Source organism: Hippocampus zosterae, chromosome 4, assembly GCF_025434085.1.
Source record: "Hippocampus zosterae strain Florida chromosome 4, ASM2543408v3, whole genome shotgun sequence".
Lineage (NCBI taxonomy): Eukaryota > Metazoa > Chordata > Actinopteri > Syngnathiformes > Syngnathidae > Hippocampus > Hippocampus zosterae.
In genome coordinates, this window is record NC_067454.1 from 15,160,867 (window position 1) to 15,185,309 (window position 24,443).

General features: G+C 41.7%; 2 protein-coding genes across 4 annotated transcripts in view; one reads left to right on the forward strand and one right to left on the reverse strand.

Annotated features, from left to right (window-relative positions):
- The window catches only part of mindy2 (MINDY lysine 48 deubiquitinase 2), a 29,004-nt gene extending 20,915 nt beyond the window's left edge, over positions 1–8,089 (forward strand). For both annotated transcript variants that reach the window (XM_052063788.1, XM_052063787.1), the window contains one exon: positions 93–8,089. In XM_052063788.1, the coding sequence (XP_051919748.1) occupies positions 93–278 (186 nt within the window). In that variant the 3' untranslated portion in view covers positions 279–8,089. The remainder of the gene's footprint in view (positions 1–92) is intronic.
- A 674-nt stretch (positions 8,090–8,763) lies between these two features.
- sltm (SAFB-like, transcription modulator) lies at positions 8,764–22,961 on the reverse strand. 2 transcript variants are annotated; one of them, XM_052063766.1, is made up of 21 exons: positions 22,785–22,961; positions 21,937–22,024; positions 21,801–21,856; positions 21,401–21,428; positions 19,930–20,312; positions 19,391–19,857; positions 18,779–18,822; positions 18,578–18,687; positions 18,358–18,507; positions 18,005–18,117; positions 17,843–17,931; positions 17,602–17,702; positions 17,465–17,521; positions 17,268–17,377; positions 16,894–17,053; positions 16,662–16,780; positions 13,715–13,891; positions 12,294–12,596; positions 12,058–12,196; positions 11,262–11,437; positions 8,764–9,319 (listed from the first exon to the last, which is right to left on the reverse strand). In XM_052063766.1, exons 1-21 carry the CDS (start codon positions 22,917–22,919, stop codon positions 9,214–9,216), a joined length of 3,111 nt encoding a protein of 1,036 aa, XP_051919726.1. In that variant the 5' UTR covers positions 22,920–22,961; the 3' UTR covers positions 8,764–9,213. The 2 variants fall into 2 exon arrangements, with proteins under 2 accessions (XP_051919726.1, XP_051919725.1); XM_052063765.1 differs by having other exon boundaries at positions 19,391–20,312.
- Positions 22,962–24,443: the final 1,482 nt, after the last annotated feature.

Below are 24,443 nucleotides of genomic sequence, written 5' to 3' on the forward strand. Positions count from 1 at the left end.
ATAGGCAAGTGAAATCCTTTGAAGGGTGCAAATTAGTATCAAAAATGCTTGGATGACACCTCCCGTCCTCTGTGGTCGTGTGTGTGCTGCAGGCTCAGCAAGAGGCTGCAGAGGGAGACGAGGCGGACCGAGGGGCAGCGGGAGGTGGTGGCGCCGGGACAGCGCCGGCGGCAGCAACCGCCGGCCAGGCCACGGCCAGCCCGGGAAAACAGTCATCTAGTGGAGAGCGCAAGTCCAAGAAGGAAGCCAAGGATAAAGACAAATGTGTCATTTTGTAACGTCAAGCGAGCGTATGGCAAGCCGTTTGAGCATTTAGTCCATGTGCTTGTCATCCAGCTCAAGGTGCTTGCACTGGTATACTCGCCGTCCTCACGAGTGACACACTCCAGCGCACAATGATTGTCTTACTATTATTAATTTATTCATTTTACACTATTAGTGACACTTTCGTCCATCCGTCCATCCATCATCCGAACTCCTTTATCCTCACGGGGGTCGCGGGGCGTGCTGGCGCCTATCCCAGCCGTCTTTAGACAGTAGGTGGCGTACACCCTGAACTGGCTGCCAGCCAATCGCAGGACACACAGAGACAAACAATCATCCAGACTCACAATTGAGAGCAAACTATTAACCTACGGTGCATGTTTTTGGAATGTGGGAGGAAACCGTAGCAGCTGGAGTAAACCCTCGCAGGCCCGGGGAGAACATGCAAACTCCACACAGGATGGCCGGGGCCTGGAATCAAACCCATGACCTCAGCATTGCGAGACGGACGTACCAACCATTCGATCACCATGCTCTTTCGGCCAATATAGTACGCAATAAAGATTTACCGTACTCGTAAACTACCGTGCAGCTCAAGTGACAATACTTGGCCCAACTAGTAGGCATGTGTTACACACTCGTCACCTTTTGGACAATACAGAGTTTGTTGAGTTAGCTGTTTTAACTCATTTTTGGGTGTGGGATCCAAAATTGTTCTCAGATAGTTTTTTGTCAAGTTTTTGCGCTCTAGGATTCGCGTTTTCTTTGACGGTGAAGTCAACCCCCACATTTCCTTGATGATTTTCATGTGCCTCCACTCGTCTAAACATATTGATGCTACTGCCCTGAGTCCAGTCGTAATGAGCTCTCCTTACTACAGTCAGTGGAATTTTGCTTATCTGGAAGGTAAAAGCCGTGGAGAAAACCCTTTTCATACTGTCACTCCTGGAACTAGTCAATTAGTTGACTTAGTTGACGGCTTTATAGGAAGCATTTATTCAAAATGATGATATCCTGATTAGGATAAATGTACTAGTGCGCTATTTGTCTTGAGTAGAAAGACAATTTACAGCATTGGTACATCGATTAGGGCGCACTACTAGAATGGCTGTTTCCATTTTTTCCATTGCGAGCATCACTTTTGGCCTACTTGTACATCTTAAGAATGCATACCAAATTAATAATCATATAGTTTTGATTGTCTTTATATTTTTTAAGGTCCTTGGACAACTATATGTTACTTGTGAGGCAAAACTAGTGAAACACTAGTCAAATTAGCTCATGTCATTTGCATCAGTAGTAGCCCACAATTGTCAATCGGCTTGTCATGAAGCCATTTGAGCGCGCCGAATAGCCTCACTGGTGAGGGCAAAAAGCGGACCAGCACATGGACTTTGGATATGACTAAATGCTCAGTGGGTTTGCCATACGTGCCTGCGTGCGTGTGTGATTGTGTGCTTGCTTTTGGCCTCCAGCGAGGGGAGGAGACGTTCACGAGAGGATTTGCTTCCCAAGCCACTGGTGCCTGCCAGCCTCCATCCTCAGCGGACCACAACACGACCCCCCCCCCCTTCACACCCCACACACACACGGGATTTTTTGACCGAGTCAGCCACACTTTGTTACAAGTTGCACACGGCACTATATTGGTCACACTGGCTATCTTTTCTAGCGAAAAGACATAATCTCCAGAAACTAAACGTGACACCCGCTCTCCTTAACACGACCCTTTCAACTTATTTTGGGGTGGGGGGGAGGAGTTGTCTCCGGGCAAAGTTCATCTGCTTTCTGTAAGTGAGCTGTTGATGCCAACATTTCTTTATGTTGCCAGTTTGATTTTACACTAAAATTTCTGGAAAGCCGTTCATTCCATGTTGTCAATATCCATCTTACTGTAAGGTCCATGAACTAGGGCTGAACCATTTGTAAAATATCCAATTGAGATTTTTTTTTTTCCAGCTTGATATTGCGATTGCAATTTAACATGCAATCTTTTTTTTGTTCAAGGTTCCTTCACATGTATTTTTTTAACACAAGCAATAAATTAATCTGTATTACAATAAAAACCTAAATTTATTATACCTAAATGTTTTGGTCTTAGAGGTTGGGCTTCCCTTAAAATAAAGCCAAATGAAGCATGAATTCATACGAATGACAGTTCACTTCAATTAGAGTTATCTTACTCAACAGTTTTAAGCTGCAGTCTTTTAAGCGTTCATAATGACACAAACACGAGCCAGTAAATCACATGAGGTTGCAACAATGATGCAAACAAATATGTGGCTTTATCACTTCAACTTTTCTAAACTTGTCGACTGCACTTCTTAAGTAGTGAACCTATCTGGACATGCGATGCGTAAATACCGGTACATACATAAAATATACAAAGATATAAAAACTGACCGACTACCCGAATGGAAGCAAAGGTATTTGTTTTGAATCCCCAAATTGTAACCTTTGCGATTTGAAAATTACATTCTACTGCACTGCAATGTCGATTTGAATTTGATTAATTGTTCAGCCCTACCATGTACTAGTTCACACTGTTCTCACTAGTCAGCTAATTCAGTGTGCCAATAAAACAACTGTCTTACTAGGAACCTTTTTTTTCCACTACTAGTGACTTTTGGCCTACTAGTATATGCTATTGTGCTCTTACAGCTACTGGGTTGCACTAATAGCACTACGAGGCCTAACTAGGAGACATGTGCCATGCACCAGTAGCCTCTTGGACCCTACTAGTAGCACTAAAATGTCCACTAGTAATTTTGCCTCACGAGTAACACGTAAACATCCTACTAGTGTGCAGAAATGTCATACTGCAGTGGGGGGGGTGGGGGGGGGGTGACGGTTCTCGACTACTAGTGCACCATAGTCATTCTACTAGTGCGCCACTTGTCTTAGATTGTTTTTGATATCTATTTTATTTGCCATACGAGTGTTTATGGTGAGGCAAAACTATGTACTAGTCAAGTACTAGATGTTACCACATAGAATTGCACAATGTCAAGGATTGAGCATTTATTTGAGATCCATGACATCCAGCTTCAGGTCTACGTACTTGTGTTTTTTCAGACAGTTCAGCACAGTAGTAGAACCACAATCTTACTATTAACATATTTTCCACGATTGCCTCCGACCACTGCATGGCATTTCTGCACACTGGTGGCGCAACTCTGTTACAACTGTGCGCTACTAGTGACATACTGGCCAACATCTAGTGTTTCACTAGGAGTCGTAATTGCACACAGTATATAATAGTAACATGTAGTTGTCCCTCTAGTGCAGGGGTGTCAAGCTCATTTTTGTCACGGGCCACATTGTAGTTATGGTTTCCCTTGGAGGGCCGCTATTAATTTTGGGAAACCATATAAATGTTTAATCACCCCCACATTTACATACACAGCACACAACAAATTGATGGATAACTAGTTTTAAAATCAGAAGTCAAGAATAATGACAGTTCATGCGGATTACATATGACAATTTGAAATTTTGGTTCAGACTTTAGCAAGCATCATGGAACTTGACATGCTTGATTTGCTTTTGCGGGCCACATAAAATAATATGGCGGACCAGATATGGCCCCCGGGCCTTGACTTTGATACTCGTGGTCTAGTGTGACATTCTGTACGCATGGGTAGAAATGTCACGCAGTAGTGGAAGTGTTCTACGACGACTGCGCTGGATTGTCTTACTTGTGAGGACAATGTGTACAAGTATATGGACCTTTACGATATGTATCAAGGATTTTTTTTTTAAATGCTCAATCGCTTTTCCAAGGGATTATTTGTACCAAGGACTATCGGGCCACACAGAAAACGATTAAAGAAAAAAGATGCCAATTTGCATGAATGAAGTTATAATATTACGAGAATAACGTGAATATTTTACCAGAAGTAAAATTACAGAATGAAGTTGCAACTCTACATGGAAAAAAAGGGAGAAATCTGTTGCCATGCAACTCTGCCGCAATTGTCTTTTAAACAATTCTCATAGTTCGACTTTATTCTTGGAACAAGATTTTTTTTTTTTTTTTTTAAGGTGGCGGGGGCGTTTTTGGGTCAACTTTTTGGATTTTTTTTAGGACTTTGCCATAAGATAAAATGTTTGTAACATTAAGATTTGATGGTGTAATATAACAGGAAAAAACTTGTAACATTTTGTTCTTCTGACGTTACAATTTTGTTCGAGTCATTTTCTGGTAACATGACCGCTTTTTGTTTCATGACTATTATTGTGAACATTGGCTTTTTTTTTGTTGCATTACTTTGAGTTACTTTCATTCCCATAACACTAAGTCTTTATTCATTATTCTGCTATTTTTGTTTTTCTTGCCACATATCAGACTTTTTTCTCATTAGTACGATTTTATTCTTGTAACAACATGACAACTTCAGTCTTGTATTTTTACAACTTCATTTTTGAAACGATTCAGTTATTCTCGTAATTTTGCAATCTTTTTTTTTCTTGTAACATGATGACGTTATTTTTGCGACAAATTTTTTTAAATGTCTCGTGATGTACAACTTCAGGCTTGTAGCGCTCCAACTTTATTCCTATATTTTCACGACCTTCGGCATGTAAAATGACTTTTTTCCTTACATTACAACGCCGTCCTTGTACTATCCCGCCCTAGTTTTGTAATGTCACTCGTAAGACTTTATGCTCGTACTGTTCCAAATTCTTGTGAAATTATGAGTATATCCTGTTGAAATGATGACTATAATCTTGTAAAATCACATCTTTATTTTCATAATCTTACTTACTTTAATTTTCCTTTTTTTTCAGTGTGGCCCAAATCCTCTTTTTGAATTCACCTTTTTGTTTGTTTTGCAAATACAGAATCGTGTTTTAGAGTGCCCACTGAAGAGGTTCTGATGCTGTAGCGCTGTAAACATCATTCCTCACAGTTCGGCTTTACAGGTGTTTGCGTGTGTGTTCAGCCAGTTTGGAGAATGACCAAATGTTTGACACAACAATACTTCCGGACTTTTACCGTCGCAGATTTTCTTTTCAAAAAATGTATGCGGCACAAGCAGAGGAGTTGCTGGTGACTGAATGCATAAACTATTGACCCATTGTTATGTCAAGAAGTAGAAGAACCCTGGTAGTGTCAAGCTGGGGCTAATCACATCAGACCTTTCGACATGAATGACTAGTGCGATCTTTACTAGTGGCACGCAGGCAACTAGTGCACATATTTGCCTCACAAGTAAAATGTATGTCAAAGCTGTGACTAGTACGTGGACCTCAAGTCGGGTCTGAAAAATATTGAATAAATACTCCTTCCATGACATTGTAAAATTGTTCTCGTGAACATCCTACAAGAGAGTCCCACAGATGCCAACTAGTGCACAGCTTTGCCTTACCCGCATCGTGTAGTTGTCCTATGACTACTAGTCTGCCAAAGTTGTCCTACCAGTGTGCAAAAATGTCACACGGTGATGGAAATTAAGTTACTAATTTGACACTAGTGAGCTGGATCGTCTGACTAGTGGATGGATCCTAAGCTGTTTGACATCTAAATGTCCATCGGTAGGTCAATGTACTAGTATACTCGTTGTCCTCACAATTGAGGACATAGACAATTGAGCTCACTAGCAGAATGACTATGGAGCACCAGTAGAACTCGTCTGTAACGAGTCATGCTTTTTTGTTTTAATTAGAATTATATTTCTTGGTAATTGATCATTTTGGCCATGCTGTTAGCACTAGTGAAGCAAAACGAACGGCCATTTTGGTGCTACTAGTGCATGACTCATGCATTTAAGTTGGACATGGCACCACTGCACAGTTTTATTAGGTTTTAATGAAAACTCAGCAACCAAAAGAGGCACTCGAAGTGAAAAAAAAGTTTACTCGCAAGACACTGTCTATCTGTGCGTTTAGCTGGATAAACAACGCACTAGCACATGGATCTTAAGCCAGATATAAATGGACGAAACACAAACGGCTATCCGTACTGATGCGCTTCACCTACAAAACAGTGTACATAATTCTGAAATGCATATGCTTAGAGGACGCTCCTGAGACCTTTTTCTATCGAATCATTCCAGTCGGATGCCTTGACTCAAGAGGAGGGAGGAGTAGATAAGCTTTTTTTTCCTTTTTCCCTAAATGTACAAGGCGCCTTATGGCCTTTTCTCAGACAAATCCAGGCGTCCGAGCAGTGTGAGACAATCCGCCAATATGCCAACTACTCAGGCCTTTTTGTGACGGGACATACTATTCTAGCTCTTTTTCAAGCTTTGTATGGGCACACTTCCTCGGGCCTGCAGTAACATGGTGAACACTGCAGATGTGCGCTCGCGTACATACGATGAAGGATGTTTGATTTGTAGACCCAACTAAAGCTGCGTTTGCATGCAGACTACCAAAAAAGTACAGTGAACCCCCAATTGAAGAGCTTCATGTCGGGTTTTGCCACCTTTTTGGTGCCAGGTAACCAAGCTGAAGTGGGTTGAAGAGCTTTACGCAGTGCTTTGGTGCCAAGAAATGTTGAAGTTGAGCTTAATTTAGACAAAAAGTAGTGCTTTGCCATTATGTTGTGACAACTTGGTATCAATGAACTATGTTGAAGTGAATAGAGGAGCCTCATGTAGTGCTTTGCCGGCATCTTGTTGTCAAGGAACTATGTTGAAGTGAGTTGAGGGACTTCATTTCGTGCTTTTGAACTATCTGGGAGCATCTTGGTGCCAAGGGACTTTGTTGATGTGAATTGAGGAGCTTCATGTTGTGTTTTGCTACCACTTTGCAACATCTTTTGGAATTGTAAACCATTGTACATAAGTGGGGGTTCACTGTAAATTAATACGAGCCTGTCCGACAGGGTTCAGCAGCATTTCTAGTGAATATAAAAAGTCATCTTACCAACATATACATCTAAAAAAAATATGATAAAATACATGTGCAGTTCAGATGGAATAACAAAACAGTGTAAAAAAAGAGTGCAGGCTTCTTTTATCCATCGACTAACAGCCAATTTGAGGCAGTTGGCTTGAGATAATGCTGGTGGCACATTTTGATAATGAAGTGACACTGGTTGGAGTTGCTTTGGATGAGTGAGCATAACCTTTTTTTTTAATAAATATTTTGTTGCCATCCCAATTATTATCCTGAGAATTTAATTATGAAGATAGGTTGATGGGAAGGACATATGTGTCAATGTGTTTTTTTTCTGTTTGCCTTGTACACACAAAAAAAAGTGTCACATCCTGTAAAATGTGTATTTCGACACATTGGACACTAATAACAGTAGTGGTTGTCATTTGGTTTTTGATATGCACTAACAGCAAAGCAACATACCTCATTTTGTATGGATCATAAGTGTGCGATGGGCACTGTCGCCCTTTCGGGTACCTTTTAGAAAAAGAAGAACAAAAAAAAATGACAAATGGCCAAAAGAGTTATCAAAACTCGGTAGCAATCTTAAGCCAGCTGAACTCTTATAATTTATTAACCTAGAAAAAGGGCTGTTTTGATGTTGTGGCTGTTGACTATTGCAAATTGCTATGTTCAGGTTAGTTTAAACACTTTGTGGGGAGCTGCAGCTTTGTGTTACAGAAAGACTTCTCATTTCCATTATTTGCATTTCCTGTCGGACACCTTGATTTTTTTTTTTCAGCCAATGCGCTAATCAACAAAGGACTCATTTGTGCTAATTTGATCTATTTACATAAATGACCAAATAATGTATGTAGCCTTTCACATCGCAGTCACAATATGTATATGGTGATAAATATATATTTAACTAAATGCCTTATTAGACGAGGGACATTCAGCCTGATTAGAATTGCCAATAAAAGAGCAATCATCCTTCAAAGCTCTTCTGTCGTCATTTGGGATGGAAATGGGGAGAGTTAACTAATTTGTGCGTGATTGCGCATTTATCCGATATCCATTTTAAGGCCTGTGCACTAGTACACTCTTTGTCCTCATTGATGGCACACTGGTAATAATTTTCCCACGACCAGTGCCACCTTTGGCCTATCAGTACTACCTTACTAGGAAACTACCGGTACTGTGCTGCACTGCTATTTCCAACTTGTAGACCTTTTGGACCCTACTAGTAGCCCCAAACAGCCACAATTAATTTTGCCTCAAAAGTTGGCCGGTTGGTAGTTTGCATAAATGTCAGTAGTTTAAAATATGGTCCCCGTTAGACAAAAATTCAACATGTGGACTGAATTGGCGTACTAATTAGGCCCGAGTGTACCGTTACATATGGACTTAACTACATGTTACCGTGCACTAGTTGACTAAGTGCTAACAGGTATGGCCAGTAATAATGTCAGAATTCTACTTGTTTCAATCTAGCGCTTCACATAGTGTACAGATGTCCACTAATGGTAGTTTTGCCCCACTAGTAAACAAATAACCAACAGTCGTCATACAAGAGGACAAACGTGAGGAAGGATTTACTCGTTAAGATGGATAAAGATAAAATGCAATGATCAAATGGTTTTCCGTTAAAAGCAGAATCAAAATCTCATCAGGTGGTCAATTCATCTTTTATTTCACTCACATGTGCATTAATTGACAGTTATGAAATGGTCTAAATTACATCTTGTAATAATTCCTGAATTATAAATCTATAATTCTAGAAATTTACAAAACATACTAACCGGATGTAACAGCAAACAAATGTTTTTGTGCTACATGATGGAAATATTTTAAGGGGGGGGGCATGAATTAATTTGATAAGAGTAAGAAAACATGTGAAAATAAATGACAACTAGAGACAAATATTGACATGTTACAAAGCCAATCTAAGTACAATTCAAGTGTGCACAAAGCGGAATTGTCAGAAAAACCCTACGATGCATACTTTTATACAAAATAAAAATGATTCACCCGGCCAATGTGGTTGCACCACCGAAAAGACTTATTGTAAAAAATAAAACATCAGAGGATCCCCAGTTTTTATTGGTTCGACGTGGTGGACATTTAGAACTGCTGCGTTCCTTTGAAAGGCTTAAAGCTGCCCGTGTTGCCGCCGCTGGAAACGGAGCTGCTAGTGATTTGGACGATGCGACTCATTCCAGATGAATGACTGGGGTGGGGGGAGGGAAAAAAAAAAGTTAAGGATCAAGAACATTCACTGTTTTAATTTTTAGAATCAATTATTCTAGACTGTCCCAAGAGATTAATCAAATAATCAGATACAAGTTGAGTTTGCGTTTTTAAACACATTTACAAAATATGCACGTGATTTTTATTATTACGGTATTATTGTTCGCTTGGGATTGCTATCCTTAAATTTTCAGAGCTGCCAACTTACAGAAATTCAATGTTTCCTTCTATTTTTTTTATGCCAAAACCATCGTGAGTGGTTTGCATCTTGTGACATGACCTGTATATTTCTTCTCTCCAATTTTTCTTTGAACACTGGATTGTAATACCTTCACCCCCCCCCCCCACACACACACACATTGGTTGGTCGTGATGCCACTAACAGTGGTCTTTTGATTGTTTCTTCACAGCTCTCACAATGTTTCTATCAGCAACTCCTGCTGATGCACTTGGGTGACCTGTTCGATGTCTTTTGCTCAGTACACCAGTGGTTTCTCCTTTTTCAGGACATTCCAAATTGTTGTGTTGGCTTTGCTCAATGTTTGTGCAATAGCTCAGGGTTTGCACCCCCTCTTCTCTGGTCTTCATGTTTGCTTCATAGCAAATGAAGATTTTACCTATGAAACCTAAAGCCAAAAACAAGCACGACATCAATGTAAAAGCCAACACGCGTGCAAATGGAAACATCCATCTATCACGTGTTCACAATACTTGTGCTCTTAGGATTGGAAGTCCTCAACCAAAAGATACCCCGTTTTCTCTTTTATGCTCCTTGGATTCTTGTGCTTGTTTGTGGTAAATGATGAGGCCAACAGCCTTTTTTCTTTCTCTTCAGCTAAGCAAAGATTCATTTTTAAAATGTACATTTTTTTTTAACTTCAGAGAGGCAGCTCATCTCTGCAAGCAGCCACTTATCGTGTCCTACTTAGAAGTCAACTCAAAGAAAAGAAGAGCTCACTACCAGTAACCGACAGTTTTAGTGGTTATTGAAACAGTTATAAAGACTGAGTAAAACGGTCATTGGCCTTGTAGACATATAGCACTTGATCTTGTGTGAAAAAAGTGAAATTATTCCAAACTTTTGACATTTTATTGTTTTGCATAATCATTCCTCACTCATGGTGCATGAATCTACAGTAACAGTCCATTTGGAAATGATTACTGCATAGCTTCAAGGCAGATTTTTTTTTTTTTTTAATAACTACGGTAAACTCCTTAGTTAAGCATCTAAACCCTAACTGGAGTGTTATGCTACAATCATATCCTGCTTTGTAATAAAATTGAAGGAAAAACATTGTCAAGATCTTTAAAAATCATTAACACAATACTTGACCTGGGAACATTCGAGCCTTTCGATGACAATGAAAAGGATTGTTTACATTTCATCTTGCAGCCAACTTGAGTGATGTTGTGTAAGGTGTGCACGCAAGATTACAATTACAGCATGCCGTCGCCCTCAAACTGGTCAGTTTTGACTTTAAATCATGTTCCTCTCTCATCCACTAACTTCACAAGAGGACTGTGCAAAAAAAGCAAATTAAGCTGTGGACCTCCTGCATGCCAAATGTCAATGTGAAGGGAGCTCTTGCATATTTTAATGTGTGAAGACAACGTTGGGGTATGACAGCTAGCACAATTTTTTTTCCCATTTTCAGTTAACATATGACAAAGATATTGACATTCATACATCACTGACCCCCCCTGAAAAAACAGGCCAAGATGGATGTATTTTTTGACAAGAAACAACACTCTGGAATGACAGAGTCCTGAAAAAATACAGTACTCTTTGCTTCATGCAACTAATGGTGCCCATATAGTGGTGAATAAAAGGCAAAAAAGCGATTTACGCAATATTCGTCTATTTGTTTGCCGTTGTAATAGAAGTGTTAAACTGTAAAGTCTCGAGGGACAAACTGTTTTACCCAGACGGCGGCGACATCATGCTGCCACGACTGTTGCTCATCCTGCGGTTTTCGGAGAAGCCTCCTCCTCCTCCGCTGCCGCCGCCTTGAGATGCCGAACCACCGTGCCATTCCTTCCTCATGCCTTGCTCCCTGCTGTGACGCTGCACCACCACCCGGCGGCCCGAGCTGAAAGGCTGCATGGACACGGTAAGCCAATTGGGTGTTTATTCCATATACTTGACATCCAGTTTGAGGACCATGTACGAGTACGTTTGTTGCCCTCACTAGCAAGACAATTCAGTGCACCAATCAACTGCATCATTCAATCACCACTAGGGCGCAATCAAAACAAATCACTCAATGTGTTGCACTAGTAACACGACAAATTCCAAATAATTTGGGATTCTTTCGCAAAAAAGTGGCTCTGGAAAGCCCGCGCTCCACTGCAAGTCAACCCCAGTCCAAAATAAACCCTGCAATCACACTTGTTGATTTACTGTAAACAATGTCTAAACTCTTGACCTGCTGAAGTCCATCCTCATTCAAATGGCATGCATGGAGACAATAGTTTAACATCATTCTGCATTTGATCAGTTTTAAATAACCAGAAACGCATGTAAAAACACGTTAAAACTACAACTGCACCAGTCTCTCCAATCGCACATTGAACCGTCTTATTAGATAGAACTGAATGCCGTAGTACATGGACCGGCAGTTAAATATCAAAGATATGGGGGAGAAAAAAAACCTCAAATGGCTTTATGTAGGAAACGTTGAGTAGTCATGGGTCATCATAAGAAGATGGGAAGCAGACCTGGTTATTCATCACCATGGCTCTTCCTCCATCCTGATCACTAAAAGAGCCTCTTCCTCGGCTGGCTGAAGAACCTCCTCTGAGTGCAGAACCAGGCTCGTCTCGGCCCGATCGCTCCGAACGAATTCGCATAGGTGCACTGGGTAAACCATAAGAACACCAAAGCAAATAAACTGAGGTAACTAAGAGGAAGGAGAAAAAAGAAGCAAGAGCGGCAAGGGGAAAGAGAAGGGTACCGTAGCTCGCCCTTGTTGGCATTCATGTCGGTGTTGTTCTTCCATCCGTGGCCTCCGTCCCTGGGGGCGCGGGGGCCGGATATGCCGGATATCCTGGCTCCCATGGGACGATCGTGGATCTGGATGGGCCGCCTTTCGTCTCTATCCCTGCGGTCGGTGTCACGGAGGTCGGTGCGTGAAGGGAGCGGCTCGGCCCGGCGCACGGCTTCAAAGTTCTTGGGGTACCGCTCGAAGCTGGCGCCCTCCCGTGGAGGAGAGATGCGACTCTTCTTTGCTTCGGGCTCTCCGGTGAACCGGTTGCGTCTATAAGATGGCAAAGGTGAGAGTGAGTAGAGGGCGGGCGCGGACACCCTGCGGAGGAAAATCACTTCGGACGCTTGTATTTGGGTTCTTGCTATTTCGGTCATGGCCCACAGCTCGGGACCATCGGTGAAGGTAGGGGCGTAGATCGCGGTAAATCGAGAGCTTCACCTTTTGATTGTGCCTTCTTCACCATGACGGACCAATACAAAGTCCGCACCACAGCAAACACTGCACCAATCCGCCTGTTGATCTCTTGCTGCACCCTGCCCTCCCTCATAAACAAGACCCAAGATACTTAAACTCCTCCACTTGGGGTAAGATCTCATTCCGGACCCCCCTTTTGCGACGGAGGACCATCTTTTTACTACCTTTGGTTCAAATCTGGAGGTGCCGATTATCATACCAACCCTTCACACTCTGCTGCAAACCGCTTCAGTGTGATCCTGACTTGGAGAGGCTAACAGCATCACATCATCTGCAAAAAGCAGAGATGCAATACTGAGGCCTTCAAACCTGACCCCCTCAATGCCTTGGCTGTGCCGAGAAATTCTGTCCATAAAAGTTATGAATAGAATCAGTGAAGGACAGCATTGGCGGAGTCCAACTCTCACTGCAAATGAATCCGACTTACTGCGGGCAAGGCAAACCAAACTCTTACATCGGTGATGACAGAACAGCCCATATGAGGGGGTTCGATACACCATACTCTTGAAGCTCCGTGCACAGAACTCGCCATGGGACATGGTCAAATGTCTTCCCCAAGTCCACAAAGCACATGTAGAATGGTTGAGTGAACACCCTCGTAGACTCTGCCAAAGGTGTAGTGCGAACCCTGGGCTGCATACTGAAAATTCTCAATACAGATAACCTTTTTGCAACACAACATTCTTACATAGCAACAAACAAAATGTGTTGGGGGAGGGGTTGGAACAACTTAAAGTCCTCCTAAAAACTAACTTGTTGGGAAGAAAGATAAGATATCCTTTATTCGTCCCACAATGGGGAAATTTACAAGTATAAGAAGTAAGAAAGTATGGGAGTGTCTGTACTTTCATACCTAAAACACTAGTTCAGTGACCGATTTGTTCATACTTTGTACAGCTAAGATTTAAGCGAACCTGTCAAACGTGTTGGTCTGCTCGTCAGTGGCCTGTGGGAAGCGGCTCCTCGGGCGGGTGTTGAAGTTGGAGAAGCGATTCTGCGGCCGGTTGAAGTTGCCGCCTTGGTTTAGACGAGTATCAGCTGCATCGGCCGGAATCTTCTTGTTGCCGTTCCAGTATGTGTTGTCTCTCCGACTGAAATGTGAAACAAATTGTGGTTTCATTCTGTCTTAAGTATTATTTTAAAGCATGTTCTCATTATAAACCCATTTAACTGATTGTCGTGCTGTATAATGAATACAACCATGATGTACCGTATTTTCTGGACTATAAGCCGCGACTTTTGTCACACGCTTTCAACTTTTCACTTTCAACACCCGAAAGACATTGTCGTGAAAGTTGACACGAGAGCGTGGATGGTAGAAAGTCTAATGAAGGAATGGTTGACCGAGTGTTACGGCAAGCGAAGATTTTTTTCATACAAAAAAAGCGTTACTTGGCGGCAAACAGTGACTTTTGTGTGTGTTTTTTTTAAACCAGCCATGTTAGTGCTGTTTTACTGCCGTGGTGCTGCTGCATTACAGGCACTATTTGGGAAGAAAAGTTAATGTTATTAAAACTTTGAATCCGCTTCTGTGTTACCTCTTTGTAAATATCTCGTGTTACACTGTGGCTGTGGGCACCTGTGGCTTATCGACAAGAGCAGTTTATGTGTGTACAAAATGTTTCTTCCTTTAAAAATGTAGTGGGAAAGGGTTACAATCAGGTGCACTCTATAGTCCGGAAATGAATAATAATAAATTTTATTTGTGTGCGCCTTTCTAGAAACTCAAGGTCACCTTACAACAAGCAGTTAAAATCACGAATGCAACGTTAAAAACAACATCAAATAAGGTAAGAAAAAATAAAAAATAAATAAATAAATAAAAATAATGGCTTTGTGGTCCGAGTGAATAGGCTTGTCTAAACAGATGTGTTTTGTGGCTGGATTTGAAATGTGTTAATGAGTCTGTATTACGAAGGTCAGCTGGGTGTGAGTTCCAAAGCTGGGGAGCAGAGCGACTGAAGGCTCTGTTTCCCATGGTGACGAGGCGAGCAGGGGGACAGAGAGGAGGAGGAACGAAGAGAGCGGACAGGTGTAGGAATATGGATGAGGTCAGATAGGTATGGAGGGGCTAGGTTATGGATGGATTTGAATGTGAGGAGCAGGATTTTATATTGAATGCGGTGTAAAATGGGGAGCGAGTGGAGATGTTGTAGGACAGGTGTAATATGGTTTATGTATGGTGTGAGTGTGATAATGCGGGCGGCTGAATTTTGGACCAGCTGAAGCTTATGCAGGGTTTTTTGAGGGAGACCGAACAGAAGGGAATTACAATAATCGAGTCGCGAGGTGACGAGGGTGTGAACAAGTATAGCAGTGGACTGAGGAGTGAGAGAAGAGCGGAGCCGGTGGATGTTTCGAAGATGATAATATGCAGAACGAGTGATGTGACTGATACGTGAGGTGAAGGGGAGGGTGGTGGAAGTATGGTATTAGGTTTGGTAGAGATGTAGAACTGGGTGTCATACGCGTAGCAATGAAAGTGAATGTGATGTTTCCTGAAGATATTACCAAGGGGAAGAAGATAGACTTGGATAGAAATTATGGTGCTTTAGAGTAAGAAACAGGTAAAGAAGGAAAAGCCACGTGCCCCAATTTGGAACTGAGATTGCTGACATTTTGGTCATTTCCTTTCCAAGCCATTTGATTATTTCTCTTTCAATGTCTCATTCTTGGATGTAAATTGATGTCATCTTCTTCCTTATCAAAGGCTTATTAGTAAATGGAACTCGGTCTTGTGACGAGTAGTCCAATGTCTCAAAAACAGCATTGAATAATTTCTTCAAATAAATAACTGTAGGTTGAAACCATCAGAATCACTGCTTGTGGTAAAACAGTACAGGCATTTCAACACGTTCTCTAATCCCTGTCCTTTATGATTTAATTCATTTTAGTTGGATTGTCAGAGATCCCATCATGGAATGAAGAAAATCGAAAAATGAAAATAAATACGTGAAAACAACATAATACATAGAATACACAAAAAAGTGAAGAGATTTATCCTGCTTTAAATATTCCCAAGATGTAAAAAATATTGGCCAAGTAATTCTGGACTAAATATCGGGGGAAATGTATGTAATTTACCCACATGCAAAATTCAGCAATTGTTGATGTTGTTATTAAACTGATCCAGCAGGCAGTTTGTAGTTTTTTTTCCTCTTTTAATTCTTTCCCTCTCTACGTTTGGTTGCCTCGCAGTCTGTTTCAGTGCTTATTCTCCCATAGTTGTTCATCTTCCCCATTGCAAAGACTACAAATTGGTTTTCTTGGATCTTATTTAGTGTTTGGAAAAAAATGTGCTGCATTTAAATAAATGTCCTGCTAAATCTTATGGAGGAAGCCTATAACGCGCAATGTTGAATTAAGTTCAACGCATTACACAATACCAGAAGTTAAAACACGTTTTATAGCAAAGGTGAGGCCATATTGAACTCTCGTATGCCATAGAATGAGATACTGTATATACGAATCCTGTGGAACATGAATTTTACTTCAGAGAGTTTCTGGATGTCACGGAGAACAAGCGAAACTGAGAATTACATTGGTAAGCAGACCAACTAAAACAAAACGTTTTTACTTACCCAAACCTACTTTTGGGTGTGAAAAATTGTGATTCAGCTAAATAAAATCTGTCTGGGGTCCCTGAAGTGTGAAGGGCAATTAGGAAGATGAACATGTGACTTCATACTTAAAAGGTAAAGGTTTTTAGATTTTGCAATTCTGAACAAATTAACAAAAAAATTTCCATCAGATACTTTTCAAAGTTGAACAACTTGACAGGCATTAAGTGTCATGGAATTGATTACAGCATTCCTGCATCTTAAAGTCAACGAGACAATGCGTAAATAAAAGCGTACAGACCCATGTTCCACATCACGGCCTCTCTTCAGGTTTCTCCTTTCCTGCTCATAACGGAGGTGCTCCTGCTGTCGTCTGAGCTCTTGTTGCCTTGCTATGTGTTCTGCCTCTTTTCGGCGCTCCTAAAAATAATAATAATCCACACGAGTAAAAAAAAAAAAAAACTTCCAAAAATGACTCTTCATAAAAACATTTAGTTGACTAGTTTCAATCGCAGGCGGTTGACTGTACGTACTTGCTCTATTCGGATTCTCTCCCTTTCAAGCTTCTCCCTCACAAAGCGCTCCCTCTCCAGCTTTTGCCTCTCCATCTCCAGTCTCTGCCGTTCACGGAAGAGGTTCTCACGCTCTTCGCACTCCCGCTCGCGGCGCGCCTGTTCCACCATTTCACGGTGCCTATAAATAATCAGCATAAAAACCACTGAAAGAAACCACTACACGTTCAAATTAAGTGTGATGTCAGGTCCTGCTTGCAGATTGACAAATTAAGAGACCCAAAGAGCAATTTGCCGGTCAATGATGTGCCAGCGTTTCCTTCTTTAGCAAAAAGTATTGATACAATTCAAGTATACTCCTACTTCAACATTTATGTCCTTTGTGATTAATCTACCTGCGAGTGCGCTCCATCCGTTCACGCATGCTCTGCTCCTTTATCTTCGCAAAAGGAACAAAGCCGTCTTCCTTATTGACAAACCGCTGTTTGTTTTTAATCATCTCCAGCTGCAGGGGGAACAGCAAAATTTTACATTGATGCACCACGTCACGGATGAAAACAAAACAAAAAACATGGAAAATATATATAAAAACCTCTTCAGGGGGTATCAGCCATTTGGGACGTCTTTGCATGGGCATCTGAACAAAAGGCTGGAACAGAATAAACCAAACACAATTACATTGCATGACCACGTGAGGATGCAATAAAACCAAACCTGAATAAGTCTTACCTTCTCAAAATATCTTGTTTTCCTAAAAGGTCTAGTTTTGAAAAAAGTCAACTTTTCTTTGGTTTCATCTCCCTCCACATTACTGCCTGGACTCTTTGACCCTGGAGCAGAAAATAACCCAAAACAAAACAATAAGCCACCTCATCTGTTAAACTGAATTCCACATGTTAAATATATAACAAAAAATGTCCACAGGATCTGTCATGTCTCATTGAAGAACCTTGTGGAGAATTTGATTTACCAGAATCACATTTTCCACTTTTGTTGTCCTTGGATAAATCTTTGTCCTTTTCTCCAGATTTGTCATCTTTTTGGTAAGGTTGTTGTGATCTACATGGAAGGAAGAAACAAGTAGTCATTACACCGGGAAGGCAGTCCTTTTACCATTTTATTCCTCACCCACTTGTTAGACAACTTTGTCCCTGTGGAACTTCTTTTTTCACTTGACTTGCCAGTACTTGCTTTTTCATCCAATTCAGTCTTTGATGATTCTTTTTTGAAAGGATAATTTTTGGCCTAAGAAAAAAACCACAGCAGGTTACAGATATAAAAGTAGCAATGGATCAATAACACTTTTCTCAGACAGAGGCTTGCAATTTTGATGCAAATCTTTTTTTTTATTTAATTACTGTTGAAAACATTAGCTTTAAACTATAGCATAGGCATTGTGAGTGTGAATTGTTCCTTGTCTATGTGTGGCCTGCAGCTGGCTGGCAACCAGTTCAGCTTTAACGTTCTAAAGATCACATCACTTACGCATTCAACGTATATTTCTTGTCCATCAAGCTCTGAGCAGTCCAGCTGAGCGATGCAACGTGTCACCTCTGTATTGGAAGACATGGTCACCAGACCATAACACTTTGAGCCAGGGCTGCGCGCATTTGTTAGGACTTTGGCACTTAAAACCTGTAGGCAATAGGTAAGAGTTTGATTTCAACCAGAAAGGGCAGAAAATAAAAAGACGTTGGAAAATTACCTTGCCATATTTGCCAAAGAGGTTCTTCAGAGCCGCTGCTTTGGTGTTGAAGGACAGGCCGCTCACCCAAACATTATGAGAAGAGCTAATGCTGCTGCTGTCGCCAACAACTGCTTTCCCACCCAAAAATAAAAAATAAAAATAAAATTGGATATTAAAAAATGCACACACAAAAAAATTACGATTTCCCACATGCCTTACCCTTATCATCTTTTGCAGCTTTTCCATCTCTGTCTCGGGAAGCGCTACAAAGAAAATAGTGCCACAACAAACAGCCAATGAATGAGCTTTAGCAAATGAAATATTCACATGGAGAGAAGGATAAATCTTTTGGTGGAAAAAAACCCATACACATTCTGTAATTTTTCAAAAGAAATACAATCCTGTGAACAAGACGTAGATGTGACACTGTCTCAAAGGCTTCAGAGGTTTTCCAGGATGGTGATGGGTCAGGATGTCAGCTAATTAATTCTCTTGACCAATGAACTCTTCAGGTGGCTTGTGGACCACCTCAGCGAATACAAAAAGTGCCATCAAGAGAACGGATGCTCTTATTGATGCACTTCAGCCAAAAATGGGAAAGGCTTTAACAGCGCTCGAAGAGGCAAAGAAACAAAGTGGGCTTTTTCAACTCCTGGGTAATGTCGAAATTTACCATGAAGGGGAAGAATACAAAAAAACAGGGATTCGGATCATCTGTGAACACTTTCCTTATGGCAAAAAAAAAAAAATTCTTGAAGCTACCCACAATGTTGCGCTGTTATAGAGGTGAACTTGATAGTAGTATCAAAGAACTGACATAGAAAGACAAACCTCTTTGCTTGACCAGATACCCCAGTAGATGAGGGGCCTTTCTTCCCAGAATCTTTTTCTTTATCTCCGGCTTCAGCTTTCTTCGTGACCTCTCGGCTGTCCGTCGAGGCTTCGCCCCAGGCTGCATCATCTTGCTTACCATCTTTGTCTTCCATCTTCATGTCATCATCTGTATTCATCTCGACAGAGGCCTCAGGCTCATCGCTGCCCTTGTCGACCTCTGAATCTGGAAGTTTTACATGTTTACCTGTGTCCAGAAGATCATCACCGTCAACATCTAAGGTGATGGCGTCTTCATTTTGCATCGACACAGAAAGGTGATCGTCCTCGGCTTCTGGCAAGGAATCCATGGCTTCAGTAGCCATCTCTTCTTCGGATTCCAATTCGGGTTCAGCCTCTGGCTCGGCTTCCCCATCGCCATGCGGCTCAGCCTCTGGCTCGGCTTCCCCATCGCCATGCGGCTCAGCCTTTGGCTCGGCTTCCCCACCGCCATGCGGCTCAGCCTTTGGCTCGGCTTCCCCATCGCCATGCGGCTCAGCCTCTGGCTCGGCTTCCCCATCGCCATGCGGCTCAGCCTCTGGCTCGTCCTCGCACTGCAGCTCGGCGTCTGCCTCGTCGTCACCCTGCGGCTCAGCCTCTGCCTCGTCGTCGACCTGTGGCTCAGCCTCTGCCTCATCGTTAACGTGCCACTCGGCATCAGCCTCAGCCTCTTGCTTGGCATCCGCGTCCACCTCTGGCTCGACATCCGTGTCAACATTCCGCACCTCAGGGTCTGAATCGGCCTTGCCGATCGTGGCTTCTGTCTCCTGTTCAACCTCAGGTTCAGCAGTGGTCTCACACTCAGGCTCAGGCTGAGCGAGGTTGTCCTCGGTGAGCGCAGGCTTACAATTTTCACGTGTATGATCATCTGTATCTGTTACATCTGAGGGATTCAATAAGGATACACATGGCAAAAAACACGTTTACATGAACATGTCACGTTTGACCTAAAAGTAGAATAGAAAGCACATTCAGTGTTAGTGGTCATCGAGGGCGTAGACACCACAAGAAGACACAAAACACACAATCTTCATCAAAAGGGAGCGAGGTTTGAGTATTCATCACTTGGAAGGAATTCCAGCGAAGACAATTCATTGTGAAAGTCTCATTCCTGATGCCACTCAATGTGGGGACGCTTTCCTGGTGGGACTCAAATCAGAAATGGAGGGGAAGTTTTCAACCATTCACCCCTTACTTTCATCGATCGTGGTGGTCAGTCCATGAAGGTGATCTGTATTTTTCAAAAAAAATTAAAATAAGTCCTGAAGTCCTTCCTTTTGATGACTGTCTTTCACAACTCTCCGATGTGTCCAGTGAGCAAAAATACAGCTGCGTGCACAACAGGTTTCTCTGTAACCAAAGCAGTCTTTGTCGTTGTAGTCCAAACATCGGTGAACCGTCGCGTGATTCACGGAGAAGAAATCCATGTGATTTAGATTGCCAACTGCCTTGAAAAGTTGACTGATATCCCAAATGCCGATGCATTGTGAGCTTTTAAAATATAGATCACGGGCCGTCTCTTGCAGCGATCTCACGTGATGGCTGCTTGAACAAGAGTCCAGCTGACAACCATTCCGTTCACTTGGGCTGTCCATGATGTCATGTCCATGATGACAATCGATAATGGCAAAATGATGCTCAAAGTCTTCGCTTCATTGTTCATTTGCTCATATAACCAGATATCGGAATGCCATCCGTTGCATCTTGTCACTCCTGCAATGTGGCTTTCGCATTCCAGATCCATTGGAAGTGCTGCCAAACCAACAGCATACTTCCTACAAAGCTTGAGTGCAGGCTTTTCCATTGCAACATATGTGGGACATCGATAATAAAGATATCCAGTTAATGTGCCCTAACCTGGAAAACGAAGTCACTAGGGGAACCTGGTGTGCATATGGCCATTCTTACCACCATGTGGACATGATGCATATACTATAAAAACCTTATGCATTATTTTTCCAGTATACATACCTTTCTCTGACTCATTCTCCTCCGTTTCCTAGAAAAGATGACGAGTTTGGACAAGTGAGCCATGAAGTATTCAGAAACAACAAACAAGAAGAGAAGGATATCTGTGTGGGTTTGGTCAAGTATGCCACAAGATTCTTTGTTTGACTTCATATCAACTACTTTAGATCTGCTTTGCAGCAACATTATCTTCTTAAGTGCGAAATGATCTCACATTGTGGCCATTGTCTTATATGTCTCTTTCATCATGGCTTGGCACCATTGCACCAACCTATTTCTACATGCAGTGGGATGTGAACGTGGAGCAATGTTAGTCCATGTCGCGAAATTATCCCCACAAAGTTTTGAGGCAGACTTTGCCTCGACAAAGACCACAAGTGCAACCAAAAATTATGTAACATACCTTGGAAGGCACATCATCTTCCATGGTAGTCTCCAGGTCCAAATCAATTTTACTACCTGAAATGTTGAGTGCAGGCATTGAATACAGCCCAACTTCTTTGAGAGCCACAATCCGAGCCATACAAGCAACAGCTTACCTTTGCCTTTTCCACTTTTACGAGTAGATGTGCCTACTGGAGGTTGTCTTTCGACACTGCTGAAGTCTGCATCTTCACTCTCAATAGCCTTAATCCAGATAACCATATTAGTTAAACCGTGTCAACTTCCTAATTCCTAATTACACCTCTGACAAAAAGTGGCTACACAAATCATGTCAGGTAAAACCTGAGCCCACTTACAGAAACTTCCCAAGTGCTTTTGAAAGAACAAGATGAGAAACATTCGCAAAGCCAAACGCCTTCGATTGTTCTGTCACAAGCATTTCGTTGATGAAGAAACAAATTTTCCCCCGAGCAACTTGGCTAATATTATTTAAATGTCAAATCGTCACACTTGCGTATAAACGAATGTGATAATCATGTGTGGCCTCTAAAACATTAAATTGTGGTAACACAATCAACAACAGCGGCTAAACGGGTAGAAGAAAACATCACCTACTGCGAATATTCCCATACTTTCATGTAAAGGCTAAAAGTACACAACAAAGACAACGCTGTCCTGCGTTGGCTTTGTTCGTCCCTCAACATTAACATATGTTCAATTATAATCTTAATTTTACTTTTTCAACTGTCGTGGCAATATGTTACCCTGACTCAGTATCGTTGTGGATTTACTACGAATAGGGACAAACATAGCTAATAAATTGTCTACCGAGACAATGGCAGATTTTTTTTTCATTCCATTAAACACTGCGTGGCTTTGACCGTTTAATCGCACCCAGTCGGTTCAGCTGCTTTAACCGAGGCTTTGAGATACCTAGCTCAGAGGCTAACAATTAGCTACATGCACTCCATTGCGTTGAACACACAATATGCGCTGTCTTTACCTGCTTCAGTCTGGCGAGAAGGACACTCTTAACACCCGTAGTGTCCAAATTCCGTCGTTTGAGCTCAGATTTCAGATCAACAACCCTTAATGCTGTTATTTTCTTCAGAGCCGTGGAAATGGCTACCGACGCCATTTTACCGACTGCCTTTACGTTCACGTGCGCAGATCGAATTCGAGCATCTTTTTCCTCTGCTCTTTTCCCCACCTTTTCCCACTTGAACGCAACAGTGCCCCACGCTGGCCTGGAGTACCCAAGCACGAGTACTCGTGGAATACAAGTAGAAAGAGTAGGGTGTTAGGTAAATTGACTCTTACCAGTTAGATTTTTTTTCCACTACTGTCCTCTGTGACATTTCTGCATACCAATGTAGGGCAGGTTCGAAATCATAGTAGGACAATTACCGGTACATATTATAGTAGTGGGGCAAAAATAGTACTACTACTTTACTTGTGAAGCATGAGATGAACCAGTAGAATTTTACAATGTCGCAACTCAACACTACTGGAAGCACGCAGTTGTCAACTACTGCAGCTGTGCCTCACTAGTAACATGTAGTTGTCCTAGTAGTAGTGAGGACAAGGAGCCAGGCCTAATACAATGACTGTCAAAATAGAATATGGACATCAAGGTGTCATATACCGAATAGCACAGCTGCCTAAGACAGTCAGTCACATTTGAATGTTTTCAGAAAACAAAAAACACATTTATTTTCAAACAACATATTTTGTTGATATTGTGACAGAACTTAAACATTCCTTGACGGTACCCTCCACAATTATTGGAAACCCGTGGAGTGAGCAAAGAGGAAAGTGTATTGGAGAGGACTCAGGTTGCTGGGAGATCTATAAAGAGACCGCAAAGTAGAAGGGTCGAAGATCCCTCTTTCTATATTCTCTCATCTTGTGACACATTATCTGAGAACTTTAGGTTCTGTTTTGTTGGCAAAAGGGGTATTAACATCAGGAGTGCTACTAATTGTAGCACATGATTGCAGTCTCAGACTACATGTACATGGGTCAGGAGAAGAGAGCCAATCTCTTTTTCTTTCATGGATGCTGCAGCTTGTTGGTGTAAGCTTATGTTAAATTAGTAATTATTTTCATTTTATATTTGAGCATTATATTCTTTTGTGTTACAGTCACCTAGCTTATATTCTGTTTAATAATTGTTTAAACAAGTTTATGTTGATATTATCCCATTGGTTAAGGAAACCAGGGAGTGTTTTGTTTTTCCGGGAAGGAGGAGTCTCGTTCATCCGTTCAGAGGTGCAGACGTTATTTTTTCTTTTTTCTTTCTCCTTTTTAAATAAACTGCATCAAAGGATTCCATCTCTCCATCTGTCATTCGCAAAGAAGAGCCATCTACTGACTTACAACGAACCCCTCAACTTACATTGGTTTCAACTTAGCTTCTAGCAGATGTATGCACATTTCGGCATGACATCTTTGAGACGCTGGTGAAAAGGACACTTTGATTCGATCCTCTTTCATCTATAACTGCTTCAAACATCAAAGTGTATGCAGGAAAGTGGTTCAGATTGTCTGTGTCCTTGTATTATTTTGTCATTTTTTTGTAACTTTTCTTTTGATGGTGGCGCAGGCACCCTCAGCGGCTCCTCTTGTTACATGTTGTCTTGAGAGGGAAGAAATTTCATCT